Here is a 14,637-nt window from a genome sequence, read left to right on the forward strand (position 1 = left end):
GATCTGGGCGTTTCATAGGATGCGGTAGGTAAATGACTATAATGTATGGATGATAATTTTAACGAGGCATCGAATTTCATGGGATCGGCGTTGCATTTAACATAAAGCATTGAAACTATGTATGCATTGGGGATGACGAGACTTCTCATCTTAGGGCGGTAGAGTCGGGTGTCTTAAATTGTCCGGATATAAATCATGCTATGTATATTATCGACATTGAACAAAGATAACTTTATTTTGTATACTCGATATCTATCCTGTTGGTTAAGAATGGAAATTTTATCCCTTTTTTCGGTATTTGAGTTTGTCTGGTTCATGCTGTGCAGTGTGGGGCGGTGGGAACTTGAGAGAGTATCATGATATGATATGATGTGATTCATAGTGGATAGGGAGTGATCACCTAGGTATGATGTTAAGTAGTTCTGATTTGGAATGATGATTGATTGAGTGATTCGCTTTGGATTTGTATATCTGGTTCGAGGTATCTTCTTTCTCCTCGTGTAATACAGTATAGTATAGTATGATACTAAATGTATATATCTCTACCTAGGTAGTCTTTGCGTAGGTTTATCAAGACTGGTTATGGAGTTATAGTGGATTGTTGAACTTATTGAGGTTTGGGGTTTGGGGTTTGGGGTTTAATGGGAGAAGGGGGGGAGAGGAGGGGGGTGGAGGGGAGCGGAAGTTGTGTCGTTTGTGTTTGTGGGTTGTTTTTGGAGAGGAGTTGTGGTTATTGTAGATTGTCGGTAGGTGTTTTCGATGTATAGTCTGGATAGATACTTGGAACTGATGGGTTTGTGGATTTGGCTGGGTGATGTTATGATATCGAGCTAGGATGGAGTAGAAGCTTGGAGGTGTGGAGAGTAAAGAGCGGAGAGGAGAGATGGGGAGATGAGTTACATTATTGTTGGGTTTAGTTATGTACAATTTGAGTCTTTGGTGTAAAAGTATCAAGGTATTCGTAATTATATTCTGAATACGTGTTGGAGATTATCTTGTTTCTCTGCTTGTCTGTAACATCTTAGATTTGGTTCATGTTCGGTCCTCTACGAATTGTAGTTATGGATCATAGACATTATGCATATCTCTATTTGTATCTTTGTCTATAACCTTGAATAATTTCAATTTTTCCCTTCTTTCTATATTTGCATGGGACTTATATCGATATCGTAAAAATGCTAATTTGACTTCTTCCTATTCTAAGCCCTCATCCTGTCCCTTGAGAGACCTCCCTCTAGATCCAATATCAACTTTCGATGCAGATACTTGACTTCCCTCAAACTCCTCATCACACTCCTTCACATAGAAATAATTTAATCCCATATCTATTTAATGACTCCTGTTTCCAATTGATAATTTTCAGAAGTTAAGAATCTCAAGTTTATTCCATCACCTCTTGAGAGATTCAAATTTTGTTATCGCTCAGGTCGTGCTGTCATTATACTTCCACCCAATCTAGACGTTGAAGGGTCTTTGTCAGATGCACTCTGATGATGGGCAGGAGATTCTCACTACCCCTCCTGATAGTTAAAGATACCAATTAGCTTAGTTATGGCCGTTTTGAAAAAAGAAACTAAGAGATAGAACAATCTTTGAAAAGTCGTTTGATAATCCAAAGTCTCAAGTTCCTGGCTGGAGACAACGTCTAGTGCTGGGTTCTATCAAAATGATAGCCCGTATCTTTTGGATACCGTAACACTGAACATATGTAATTTATCATCACGAAAGATATTATGATAGCATGTAATATGAAATTCATGAAAAGAAACCACTTTTGCGATATTTCAACCTACAAAATCTCTCCTCCAGCGCCCATCCTTTCATCATCATCCAATATAAGCTTGTTAAAGTATCGTCGTATGCGAAGAATAACGAGTAGCATAAATACCATTAAATCGGCCCAGAGCAAAGTGCCAAGCAGCCATTCTTCCCATATAACATTTGAAAAGATGAATCGTGTTAAGGGTAAGATATGCTTATTTCCCCATTCGATTTGTCTGGGAGAAAACTGAGATTTTCTGAGTGTATATCCATAGGGAGACCTGGACTTGTAATTCCAGCTTTTGGAATGAGTGATCGTTAGATAGATGATCTCGGTTGAAGTATCAGGATGATTTGTTGGTACGGTGCACAACTATTTCTTCATGCATTAGCGAGAAAGGTGAGATGGATGGGGAATAGTGGATGCTTCATATGGCTCGCGTACGAGAAGAGCTATTAATAGTGAAGGAGCAAAAGAGAAGAGAAGCAAGAAATGACATATCCGTACAGCTGTAAGATCATCTTTTTGGCGGTGACTGACTTGGGATGAGACATAATCTGGTTCGTTGGTGTGAACTGTGATATTTGAATCAACCTTGAGTTTTTCAGATGAGAATTGAAGTGGAGCTTCGGCTTCGGCTTCTACAAGACGTTCGTTACAGATTATGACTTGCTTCTCGTCGTTAAAAACCGGTAGTTGATATTTCGTCATTGTAATAAATGACCTCGAGTTTTTCTCACTGGCTTGCGTATTGAGAAATGGGATCAACGGGGAAATTGAGATGCTAGATGCTAGATGCTCCAAAAGGATTTTTGAAGAGATTCTTTTGCAGGAAGTCAAAGTTTGGGATTGGGACAGATTCTATAATGATGATCTGGGATTAATTAGCTCGAGACTAGATAGTTGGACTAATTGGTCAGGGTGAAGAGTTTAGTGGTTGGAATTCTCGTGGTCTGGTGACCTGTAACGCGTAAAATCGTAGAGTCTGTCTTCTTGTATAGGTTCTTCTAGCCATGAAGCTATGTATTGTCCACAACTTTGAGTTACTTAGTCTGGGACAAAGACTTATGATAGTTTGTGATTTTGTAGGAAAAGTTAGAATTGGGTTTGAGTCGATGATGGAGTTATGTGATGTGAGATCGCGGAGCGAATGACGCTCGATAATCCAATCTAGTAACATGCAGAGCTAGCAATGGATCTTCTTCCTTTTAGAAGCTTATTAGGGCCTTGTTGGGATTTCCCTTGTAGTTTTAGGTTTTAGATGTGCAACAAATGCTCTTAAAGAGTATTAACAGATATTATCTGGGATACAAGTGATGTTAAGAGGTCATTAAGATGACATTTTAAGTTTAGTTTGGAATTTGTTCAGCCATTCTCTCAAAGCAAACCGTCTTATGTATGAATCTTGAAATAGGATCTTGGGTATGAAAAGTTATTGAAGATTTTATACCGAGTGATAGAATTCTGGATATAGTTCTGGCTCAAACACCAGGGTTAGATGTTGGAATTAGTTTGATCACTCTATCCCTTTTAGCACATTGAAACTTTTGTAATCGAAGGTTTTTGCAGCAATGTAAGTAATTGGATGAATTTGCTACAATTTAACCATTATATAAATGTAAGTAACTTTTGTGAAAGAAAATCCCAACAAACTTTTGGTACAGCGCAGAAATTTTACCAGCACTGCAACCCTTTCTCACTCAACCTCAATTCCAAGAGCTCCTGTGATGATTGGAAGATCCTCAGTTTCCACATCGCATCTGACTTAGAGAGCTGGGGTGTCAGCAAACCATTTGAGGAAAGCCTCAATCTTAGCAAGCGATGCTGCAACGGCAATCATACCATACTCAGCTCCAACTTTGAAAGCCTCTCTCCTTGTGGAAGAATTAGGCTCCCAAGTGGCAGGCAAAGTACCATTGTTATAAGAGTCTCCAGAGTTTGGATCAGTCGTCTTGACGAAGTTGGCCCAATAACTGCTCAACACATTGGAAACATAATAATCCTCAGCAGTGTAGTTAACACCAGATTGAGCCCAGAGATTTCCCAATGCATAAAAAACCTCACTACCATGGGATGCAGTTCCAACATCGGGTGGGTGGTAGTTCCAAAAATATGTGTAGCCATCGACACCACCGGAGGAGTTGGTATATCCGTTCATCCATTGCCAGCAGGGGACAGTACTTTGGTCACGAACAAGCGCAGTTTCAGAAAGCGACGCTTGGGTATCGTTTCCGGCAGGATAAAGACTTAGGAACTCATCAGCATAATCGCCATAATTACCGGCGACATAATCCTTATAATCGGCGGTGGTGGTTGTGAAGGTGTCGGATACACCATATTCATCTGAATTTCCTCCAGTGATATATGGAACGGGGTTTCCGGCTCCGTCGTGGAGTGTTTCGATGTATTTCTCGGGGATGGCATAGTAATCAAGTACAGGCTTAACTTGTTGATCTTGAGCTCCAGTGTTCGCAATAATGGTTTCATAAGTAAGTGCTCTGGCTTCTTCGACAGTTGTGACATTGAGAGCCTCAAAAACTTCGGCTCCAAGAACTTCAGCAGCGGTTTGATTGATGTATGAGAGCGCAATGTAGCTGGTATAAACATCGTTTGGTGAACATACACCAGACTCGGATATAGCACTTACAATACCATTGTCGGCTGTGAGGTTACTGTTGACAATGTGGTAGGTAGCGGCTGATCCGAAAGATTGTCCCATTACGGTAATGTGATTTGGATCACCTCCAAAGGCGGCAATGTTCTCGTGGACCCATTTGATGGCGAGGAATTGGTCAAGAACTCCCCAATTGCCGGTGGAATTACTACCTGCAGAGCTGTTGCCAGATTCTTCAGTGAGACGGGAGTCAGCTAAAAATCCCAACACACCGTTTCGGTACTATTTAAGATTAAAAAATTAGCTCTGCTCTTCAATTCATGGCTTTTGAATACGAGTTGAATTTATCGATCTTTTGAAGAACTCGAGCCACAAACATTCGTATAGGATTGATAAATCAAAGAATGAAAATGACTTACGTTGTAGGTGACAAAAACAACACCCTTTCCAGCCATACCTCCCCCATTGAACTGAGACTGAGGAGGTGCGGTTCCATCTCCATAACTCCAAAAAGCAAGAGGCAACTTCTCATCGCTGGAAGTAGCAGGAGTCCAAATATTAATAGACAAACAATCCTCACTCATATCATATTGAGTGAGAGCCATGTTGGACGTAGGACAAATTGGGCCAAAGTCCGAAGCATCGAGTGTACCATTCCACGGAGATGCAGGTTTTGGTGGAGCCCAGCGATTTACTCCGCCAGTAGAAGCACCGAAGGGGATTCCACCAAAGAAGGACACGTCGGCCCAATTTGGAACATAGGCGGCAACGGAGCTGTTGAGTGCGGCTTTTCCTTGCACTGTTCCCCAATTGGGAATAGTGAGAGGGGATTCATAAAGAGGGGATGCTGCTGCAAGGCTAGCTGCCAGTGGTAGGTAGGAAGATGAAGAGCGCATCTTGCCTTGGTTTTTTGAAATGAATGTAGAGTTTGTGTTTGATGATACATGTTTTCCATGCCAATGGCTCCAAACTTATATTCTACATCGCAAAAACTCAACTGGGACCATGACTACACGCCGCGCAATCTCAATTTCAGCACAACGGGGATTGAGCCTCACAGCCAACAGTATGACGAAACGTATCACTATAAACTATGGCTGGGAAGCATGATTCGCAATACTTATATTGTCCATTCGTACACCTCATCCACAAAGAGAGAGCAAACCAGCACTACCGGAGCTTGTGGATAGCTCCGTGGACATTTGCCATATTTTGGTTAGACTGAAGTGTATGTATTGATGACCCTCTTCATTTCATCTGTTTTTTATCAATAAGAGGAAAAGATCCGTTCTAAAAAGGTTCACTTACCATTTCTTCATCTACATACCCTGTGTAAATCTATGCTAAGCCGGCACTAGTGCTGATCATCCATTGCGTATTCGCATCAGGCTCACTCCTGATGGAAATTCGGCACTCGCTTCATGAAGCTAGACGGCTTGTGCATTGACTTCCCCCCATAATCGTGAAAGGTATGAGATTCATTCAATTATCTAACTATTTAAGTACCTGCGAATTTGATTGGTCCATGTAGAGAAATCACAAGGTAGAGTCCTTCAACGAGGTGTCTAAGCCTTGAACGTCTTGTGCTACTCCCATATCCTTGAAATATGCTTTAAATTCACTGACACCAGCTACTTTTAGTCATCCGATATAACTGATGTTCGTGAAGGCTTAAGGTTTATCGTCAATATCAGTCTTCTCTTCGACTTGCCGTTCTTGAATATAGAATGAGACTTGATTAAACCCAAAAATGATTTTTCTAATAAATTTTCTTGAGAGCCGTCCAATGATATATTGAACTATCCGATCTATAATTTTTTTTTAAAAACATCAACTCAAATTAAACAATAACGGGTCACCATTTCATACCTACTTACTACACATACCAATATAATCTACAGCTTACCCAATCCAACTATAACATCCAACTCGCCGATTGCAAGAACTGCACATCAATTCCCTTATAGATACTTCTGAATCCTTGCAGCTTTCGTCGAAAGGTGATATCGGAGCTTTCACCTTGCCGTAAGTCCGATTTTAGACAGTGTATCAAACAAATTCTGGCTGGAATCATGGGCAATTTAGACATATCAATGCAGTTTGGAATTGTTGATGAAAGGTCTTATTGTACCGGTGTATCATGGTATCATGGTATTCTGGAAGTTTGAGGGCCTCTAATATTTTCAGGGTAACTATGCAGGTTGAATGCAACATTGGCATAGTCATGCCGGTTGTTCAAGATTAGATTAAACTAAGGAAATTTTTGCTAGTTTGGCACAAGTTCAGGGTTGCATTGGAAAGATTGAATAGTTGCTGAGCTCATCTAGGGCTTCCTAGTAACTCATGTAGATTAATTGTTAACTGAATACACTAGTTATACTACATGAAACTTTTCATGCCCACAGTCCTCGGCCGATTGTTGTACACTCTAAAGTTTCAGACGAGACCAATCTCGAGCCTCAGATACTATGAACGAGATCAACGCGAATGCCATTATAGTGAAGAACCAGAACATGCACAATATCAAAATAGTCATGAGCAGATACTGAGGATCTTTCCACGTACTACCCCTGAACTCATTCAATAAGATTTTAACATAGCTGTTCTCCATCATTTCATCCTTGTCATCCTCGTTATCTTCTCGTAACCAGACTGATGAAATTTCCCCTTTTTCTTCGTCGCTCGTATCCCCAATTATCATGACGTCTTTTTGAATATTCAATTTTTGACCTACTCCTTCTGTCACATTCAACCTAAATCCATATCTCTTGTTGCGTAGGCAGTTAAGGCTTGATGCGCATCCATACAGAATGCCTATCATGAGCAATAATGCAAGAAAACTTCCACGGAAGTAGATTATAACCATAGCTAGACTAATCCAGCCGGCATACGTTTGATACATCCATGTTACATCTTTGCAGCCCGAATCTAGGAGATTGTGAGTATGTGGACCAGCACCGTCGATGAAGACACATAGCCATAGTGGCAGATTCAAATGTTCGAAATCAACGGGACCAAGATGTGTGATGTTTTGCAACATGGGCATTGGATTTGAGCTAGGCAACTGGGCGAATGGCGTCTTGATCAATACCTTGAGATTCTGGTTAGACATTTTTGATACGATACAACTTTTGGAAGGAGAACTTTCCCGAATGTATGAGCTAGGAAGAGAAAATGCTTACAATAGTCAAAAGTAAACACGGGACAAAGCAGACCAGAAGACTTGACATGACGCCTATCCACTGGAAACATCGTATTAACGGTGTTTTGAATAATTTCTCCCGACATTTCTCGCACATCTTGGAAGGAAAAGTTGACCGGCTATGATTTGCTGCGAAGATCGAAGTCCAATCACTTTGTTAATTTGGCTGACTTGGGAAGAATTCTCCTCGTGGTAGTTGTTGTGAAACAAAAGCTTCCGCATGTGTAAGCGGATGTTGGAAGAATGCAGAGTCAAAGACTGGAGATAGGCAGCATCATAAAAAGAAAACCGTGGGTTGGTTGGAAGAAACGGAAGGATGTATACACAGTCCGCGCCTTCCTCAAGCAGCACCCAATGCATGTAAACTAGCGGAAAATCAAGTTTCTTCTGAATACTGAATCCTAGAGATAGAAGGTGCATCAATCTAGTCTAAAAGCGCAGCATAAAAACCTTTTCGTCATGGACTTAACGATGATACTATCAGTCCTGTTGATCAACAATATGACTGGTAATAAGCTTCGACATGCAAGTGAGTATTAGGGGTTTATGCTCAACGATGATCAATTTTTAATCATAAACTACAATGCCGGATAATTCCTAGAGATTGCGTCTATAAAATTTACAAGACACTTTCGAAGATAGAGGATTTCAATTTGAAAAGAGGAAGGAATGGGAGATTGACTATCCTTTGCTTTCCTTACGAGCAGAGATCAATTATCTATCACTAGCCTTGCTTTCCATGATAGATCTCTTGATCCATGCTAAAGTTGACATTGATCACGAAGTATAATGGAACAGCTCGCACCAATCATACAAAAAAATATTTGTCCCCAAATTTGAGATACTCTGGGCATGGTATAAATCCTGAGTATTTCATACAAAATTTATTGAAAAATCATGGAGGCTCTGTAATATATCATTTATTTGTAGGGATCTCTAAATTTTTTTAATTAATATCTAGAGAAAACAAAATAGACTACATACAATTGTAGATCTAGAGCTAACCTTCATCAGAAAGGTGGGAATATATACCAGGAGCAGTATACTAGAAAGTCAGCGTGTCTGAAATCGAAGGAACCAATATGTGCTATTCCTGCTAAAGGTGTCTTTGATATGTCTTCATTTGGATTTAATTCCTTTATTACCTTTGCATTCGACTATTATAATAGAGTCAGTATTATGATATTGCGGGACTTGATAATTACGGAAAGCTGTGATGATTATTCAGGTGGGACGCAGGATACATACCACAGTCGTCACCACGAGTGGAAAAAAAATCATGACCACAGTAAAGGTGAGATATATCCATCCAAGCCACGGAAGACAAAGATAGGTAGGGTTCCAAATATACGCAATTCTCTTGTTACTTTTGCACTTCTCACATATCTCTCCTTCCAGGTCCGAAGATGTGACTTCTTCGGACTCGGATGCTGGCCTTAATGTTCCGTCCGATGAATTTCTTGGGATGTTCTCTTCAAGATCCCATGGACTTTCGAGATTCTGTCCTTGTGTAATCCCATACTTCATGGGAGAAGAATCGAGTCTTGATTTTTCGTCGTACTCCTCGTATCCCTCAGAGGGAAATCGAGGATCCAAGGTCGTTTTCATATTTGATTTTGAAATGCGAGTTCGGAGTAGAGGTGGGTCTCGAATTTTTGATATTATGCTGGAATAATTCTCAGCTGTTGAGTGTCGAATTGAACAGGAATGTAAGGAATTATAAGTGCAGTGTGATGACACGAATCCCATAAAGTAGATTTTAGCGAAGAATTTCCTAGCGAGTTTGCTAATCACTAGCGAGGCGACGGAGCCAAGATCATCAATACCGAGCCAGGCTGTCCTCTCAACATCATCACGATCGTCAGTATTGGACGAACAACGAATTTAGTCAATTGATAGAAGTCGTCAAAGGAACTTATTTAAGGAAATATAATGGTAAGATGTATGTTTCCTATAGAATTATGTGCTTGCTGCTTAACGCTAAGTCTGGCTCTAAAGCCCGAGTAGTTCGTCATTTTGGGTGATCTATGTGTGTTGGAATGGCTTCGCAAGTTTCTTCCGATAATTTTATGAAAAAACTTCTTCAGCCAGCAATCAGACACCAGAGGATAAAATGAAGGCAGAACACCTTTTCAGCGAGAATTAGTAAGTAAAATTGACTATTGATGTCATATACGATTATCCTTAGATTCATTAGGTACTGGTATCGAAAGATGACCACTGTGAGATTTAGTTCGAGGTGGGGTAATTCCAGAAACCAAGTCTGGAGAACACAAATGTGGTGACTTGCAATTCCGGCGAGTTTCGAGGACTGGGTGTGTTTTGTTGCACATCTATTGAAGGTGCAGGGATTTGACTGATGTTTGCATGTCGAGTTGCGAGTGAACTAGACGGGAGTTCCGCAAGAAATAAGCAGTGTCATTTATATCTCTCACTATCCAGATACATCACATAATTTTTGTCCAACACTTATCATCTTTCAAAATATATTTTCTGTTGCCCTGGCAATCTGAGTGGAAGTATGGTGTGCAGTAGGAAATGAAAATTATGGAATGCGATGTACTCGCAATTCGGATATGGAGTTCGTATATCAGGTTACTTCGAATTATTCTCATATTTGCTAGTAATAGCAGGCATCGAATGATAGTCGGTTATGTTATTGTTATGGAATTTGGAGGGTCACGGTCATTTAAGGGGACTACGATAATAATCCCAAGATCTAAATTCTGAACTAAAAGAGATGATTGTAAATATCAATAGATCAAAGATTCAATTGTATGCACGACTCAATTGATTGTTGCGTGAGCGGAGGCTCGTTGCTCTTATTAATAAGAAAAACTCAACCCATGAATCATCTTTTGAACTCCTAGACGGGCGATAGAATAGACAACACCAATTAGTTGATTCAAATTTTAATTTTCATGTCATACTTACGATGATATGTAAATTGGTTCAATGAATTGATGGTTAAGTAGAGAATTCCATAGTAGATGTTCTTCCCCACATAACTCAACCGTTCATTCGAATACCAGAATCCCCCTTTTCCCTGTAACATTTTCGCTTAAAACAGTCGCCCAAATTCTTTTTTCCCTAGTGACGGAATGTAGATATGATGTTGAAGAGTTAGGAATCCGTTGTGAAAATTTTAGTTATAGACGGATGCTTACATTGATTTTGAGATCTATCGTTTGGAAGTCTTCTGTATATTGGGGTGGGGGCAGATAATCATCGTAGTCGTTTCCAAACTTCCGTCAGTTTAACGCGGTATTGATGTGAAGTATTTGTTGTACTAATTGAAGGTCAGTTGAGCGCCTGTAGAATTCGAAGACGTTAGTTATTTCAAACTCGGAATCTCTTACAAATTTTTAATGGATGTCAAGGCATTTGTGCAAAACACATTCTGCGTGCTAATAACCTCGGAGACCATAATCTTATCTCTCAGAGTATATCTATAAGAAAAATAATCAGCAGTTGTTCTTGCCTCGTTGAAAAGAGAATCTTGAAGTTAAATGTGGTTGTGGTGTTTCCGATCTCCCCGTCCCGGTCCCTCGCTCCTGCCATTTCAAAATCAAATCGTGAGCAAAGTTCAAACTAGTCAATTGCACCCTCACTTAAGGAAACCACAACCACAAAAAGTCGTACGAGCGAGATAACAGATACCTTAGTATCCTCCACTTGGCTTTTCTGTCAATAACTTTTCACTTCCTCTTCTTCTTCATACTCTTCACATCAATTTAACACACATCGTCAACAAACTTCTAACATCCAAAACCCCTTTTCATTCTTCCTTCATCAATTCTTCATCATTAAACAAGACATATTCTCAACATGGCTCAGATTATTCGTGACACATGGTCTATTTCTTCATCATAGCTCATTGAAATACGGTCTTCCCAACATAACTGTCAATAAACCCTGATCTCGAAGTTTCAATTCTCAAAGACCTCTCTGCAGAAAAAGGTTCAAAAGTTCCCACAAACTCCCAACTGGGAAAATCCCAATTGAGGTACGTTGATTCCAGTTATTGATACCGGTCTACACTTGAAGCTTCAATCCTCAATGTGTTCCCATACATATCCCCCAAACCCCCCAAATAAGCCCCAGTGGGGAAAAGCACATGGATTCTTTTTACGGATCTCACAACACTGTCTCAATATCTTCCCACGAGATTTCAGTTCTCGATAGGCTCCCAGCAGACCCCAAAACCCCCAAAGCCCCAAAAAACAAGCCCCAGTTGAACAAAGCACATTGATTCTTATCACGGATCTCAGAAAATTGTCTCACAACAAGCTACCCACGAGATTTCAATTCTCGGAGGGTTCCCAGAAGATCCAAGAATAAATTGCCTCAGGCAACTTAGGGCCAGACTTCTCCCATGTCTGTGTCCGAAAGTTAGAGCCATCGGGATTGGACCCGGTGGTTTGTGCTTGAAGGCTACATTTTAAACAAAATTGTTATGCTCTATTGTCCCTGTTTACACACTTTATGATGCCCATGATAACCTCTTAGGAGCTCTAGTAATACGACGCCCACCAAACCCTTACCTCGAGATTCCAGTTCTCGCAGGGGTTTTTATCGTTCAAAGTACGGACGGCGGTCCACGCTTGAGATTTCGACTATTCAAGAACAAACAACCATTCAGCAACCTCAGGCCTTGACTCATTACACTATGTCAGTGCTCGCAAATGGAAGTATCTGGGACTACTTGGAACTGATCTGCTAAGGTACACTTCTCAAATCTTCAATCTGACGATAGCTAACTGAGCTCAGAGAAATCATCATTGCTCCGCAAAACCTACAGTCAAACTGTGTGAGCTTGACAACTCTTCAGAGTTTTAAAGAACACAGTAAAGTAAGTTGGTCCTCCCTTGCTTTCTGCCTTCTGCCTTCTGCCGTCTCAAAATGCTTCAAAAATTTGTGATTATGCCATAGCCGCTTATGGAGGGGTTGTTCGACTTGAACTGTACGTACACGATAGCTAACAATTGATGAAAAGCAATTACGCAATCTCGATCCTCCCAACGTGTATCGACAGGGCAGAGACTTAGTGCCAGTCTTGTTAATTGTCGAATTTTTATGGACATTGCCGGTCTTCAAGGAGTCACCTTGCTAACTGTCTCTCACCCACCAGTGCTTCTCAGGTGTGCACAACAGCAGATATATGGTAAGATTGTTCCACCCTCTCTTTCAATTGCTGCGAAACTAAATATTGTCGTGGCAGAAATGTTTCAATCATTGCATCCGACCGATTCACAAAGCTCAGTGCAAATCCTACTTCCCTATCATTGGTGCGAAACTCTCATTATCTGCCACTGGCGACTTCTTTGAGAACGAAGGCAACTTTTTGGAGGGCTGAACGATAACAATAAAAGAGGCAAAAACAATGGCAAATATTACTAGAAAGAACAGGAACGGTGTGAGAAAAATTTCGACTCGGCTCGGATAGAACAATATGCAGATATGACCAATTCAACTGTACTTACATGCTTCTCCAAATTTGATCCTTCTTGATATCACACCATACTAGCAATACCATTTTGCAAAGAATATGAAAATGATACAAGAAAACAGAGAGGTAAAGGTTCCTTATATAGGAAAAGTTACCGGCAGCTTGGCATCATTTTTGGCTACTTTGTTAGTGAATTCACTATGTTGGTTCGTGCCAAAATATCCTAATCGTGATTGGTCGAGCTTACTTGGGACAAAATTCATTTACAAGCCATGATGTCGTGGAATACACTACGATAAGGACAGTTGTAAAATGTCATGAGGACACATATATAAGATGCTACTATTACAATAGAAATAGGCATCATTTAGTGTTCCCATTAAGCCTTGGTGTGGAGTAAAGAACAGATAGAATGAGCAAATAAAATCATGTATCACAACTGGTAGATGATATAAGTACATCAAACACACGCAGGGGGGAAATATATTAGATAATCGAAAAGTTGTAAGATCAAGAAAGTATGAGGAAATCTTTCCCATGGTTCTTATTGGGTGAATTCATTGGTATTGAGAAAACGGGCCGCTGATCATGAGATCTTACATACTTAGGTATTTATAGTTGTGGCTAGTGAACTCTGGAAGTGAAACGTGTAGTGTGTAATTAGGTCAGAGGTAGCGAGTAGGTTCATGTTTGACTTGCGTAGTTGGGATGTAAAATTATGAACTATTGCCTCTATGGAATGTACGCGATAGATGTAGTGGTCGACTATGAAGCTATGGCTATGATGCCGTTTCTTTGATATAGTAGGTAAATTGTGGGTTGTGGGGTACTTGGTCAAGTATTGGTACTGGACAGGAATAAGAGAAACTTTTGCAGCGAAATTATGCTCTTCTTCTATTCTCGGTTACGTTTGAGTGAAATATGAGTGAGGCCGGGGGTGCCAATAGATGGTCATGAGCAAACAGGGCAAACAGGATGAAGACTTGGTGAAGTGTATATGTATATATGTATATATGTAGTTATATTCTTGATCTTCAGATGCATTTGTGGAGATTGTGATCATAGGTTAACCGAAGAGAAACAAAGTCCATCATGATGACTAATTAGATCATGTGTTTACCCCACCCGATCTACAAGAATCTGGGGAAGGTTCGCCGCCACATCTGAATTTGAGTTTTATCTCCGATGGGATTTTGAAAAACCATATGTGTACTCACAACCAGAATGCCGGTGCTCTTGCCGGTACTCTAGTGCATTAGGTATCATTTGAGCTTCTTTATTCGTACTCGTATTCTTTTGCTATGTGCACCTATTGAAGTTGCATGGTGTTTACCTCGATTGCTATGCATTCGCCATGTCGGAAACGTGTGGTGGATGGGAATTGTAATTACGATCTGGAAGGCTCTTCTTTTCATGGGGACTTCGCCTTCCTTTTGCCACCATTGGAGGAGAAGTGTGGATCAATTTCACGAGCACATCACTCAGTTATGATTCTATCTTAGATGAAGGCGAGGTATCTCCTGTGTATATCCCGAATTTGCGGGTTGCTTCTCATTAGAAACTTCTTTGCTTAGAAAAAGACAATGCGCTGACGAATTTGTAAGTTGGCC

The 14,637-nt window shown here is 40.4% G+C and overlaps 3 protein-coding genes across 3 annotated transcripts; all 3 read right to left on the reverse strand.

The window, feature by feature from the left end:
• Window positions 1-3,527: 3,527 nt before the first annotated feature.
• Window positions 3,528-5,272, reverse strand: EAE97_001380 (uncharacterized protein; the record flags this gene model as incomplete). The annotated part of the gene is made up of 2 exons (XM_038871891.1): window positions 3,528-4,658; window positions 4,796-5,272. 2 exons carry the CDS (start codon window positions 5,270-5,272, stop codon window positions 3,528-3,530), a joined length of 1,608 nt encoding a protein of 535 aa, XP_038737792.1.
• Window positions 5,273-6,804: 1,532 nt separating this feature from the next.
• On the reverse strand, window positions 6,805-7,488 carry EAE97_001381 (uncharacterized protein; the record flags this gene model as incomplete). The annotated part of the gene is made up of 1 exon (XM_038871892.1): window positions 6,805-7,488. The coding sequence occupies one exon, from the start codon at window positions 7,486-7,488 to the stop codon at window positions 6,805-6,807; it is 684 nt and encodes a 227-aa protein (XP_038737793.1).
• Window positions 7,489-8,494: 1,006 nt separating this feature from the next.
• Window positions 8,495-9,186, reverse strand: EAE97_001382 (uncharacterized protein; the record flags this gene model as incomplete). The annotated part of the gene is made up of 3 exons (XM_038871893.1): window positions 8,495-8,512; window positions 8,625-8,735; window positions 8,827-9,186. The coding sequence occupies 3 exons, from the start codon at window positions 9,184-9,186 to the stop codon at window positions 8,495-8,497; spliced, it is 489 nt and encodes a 162-aa protein (XP_038737794.1).
• Between the last annotated feature and the right edge of the window lie 5,451 nt (window positions 9,187-14,637).

Source organism: Botrytis byssoidea, assembly GCF_014898295.1.
Source record: "Botrytis byssoidea strain MUCL 94 chromosome Unknown BBYS_002, whole genome shotgun sequence".
Lineage (NCBI taxonomy): Eukaryota > Fungi > Ascomycota > Leotiomycetes > Helotiales > Sclerotiniaceae > Botrytis > Botrytis byssoidea.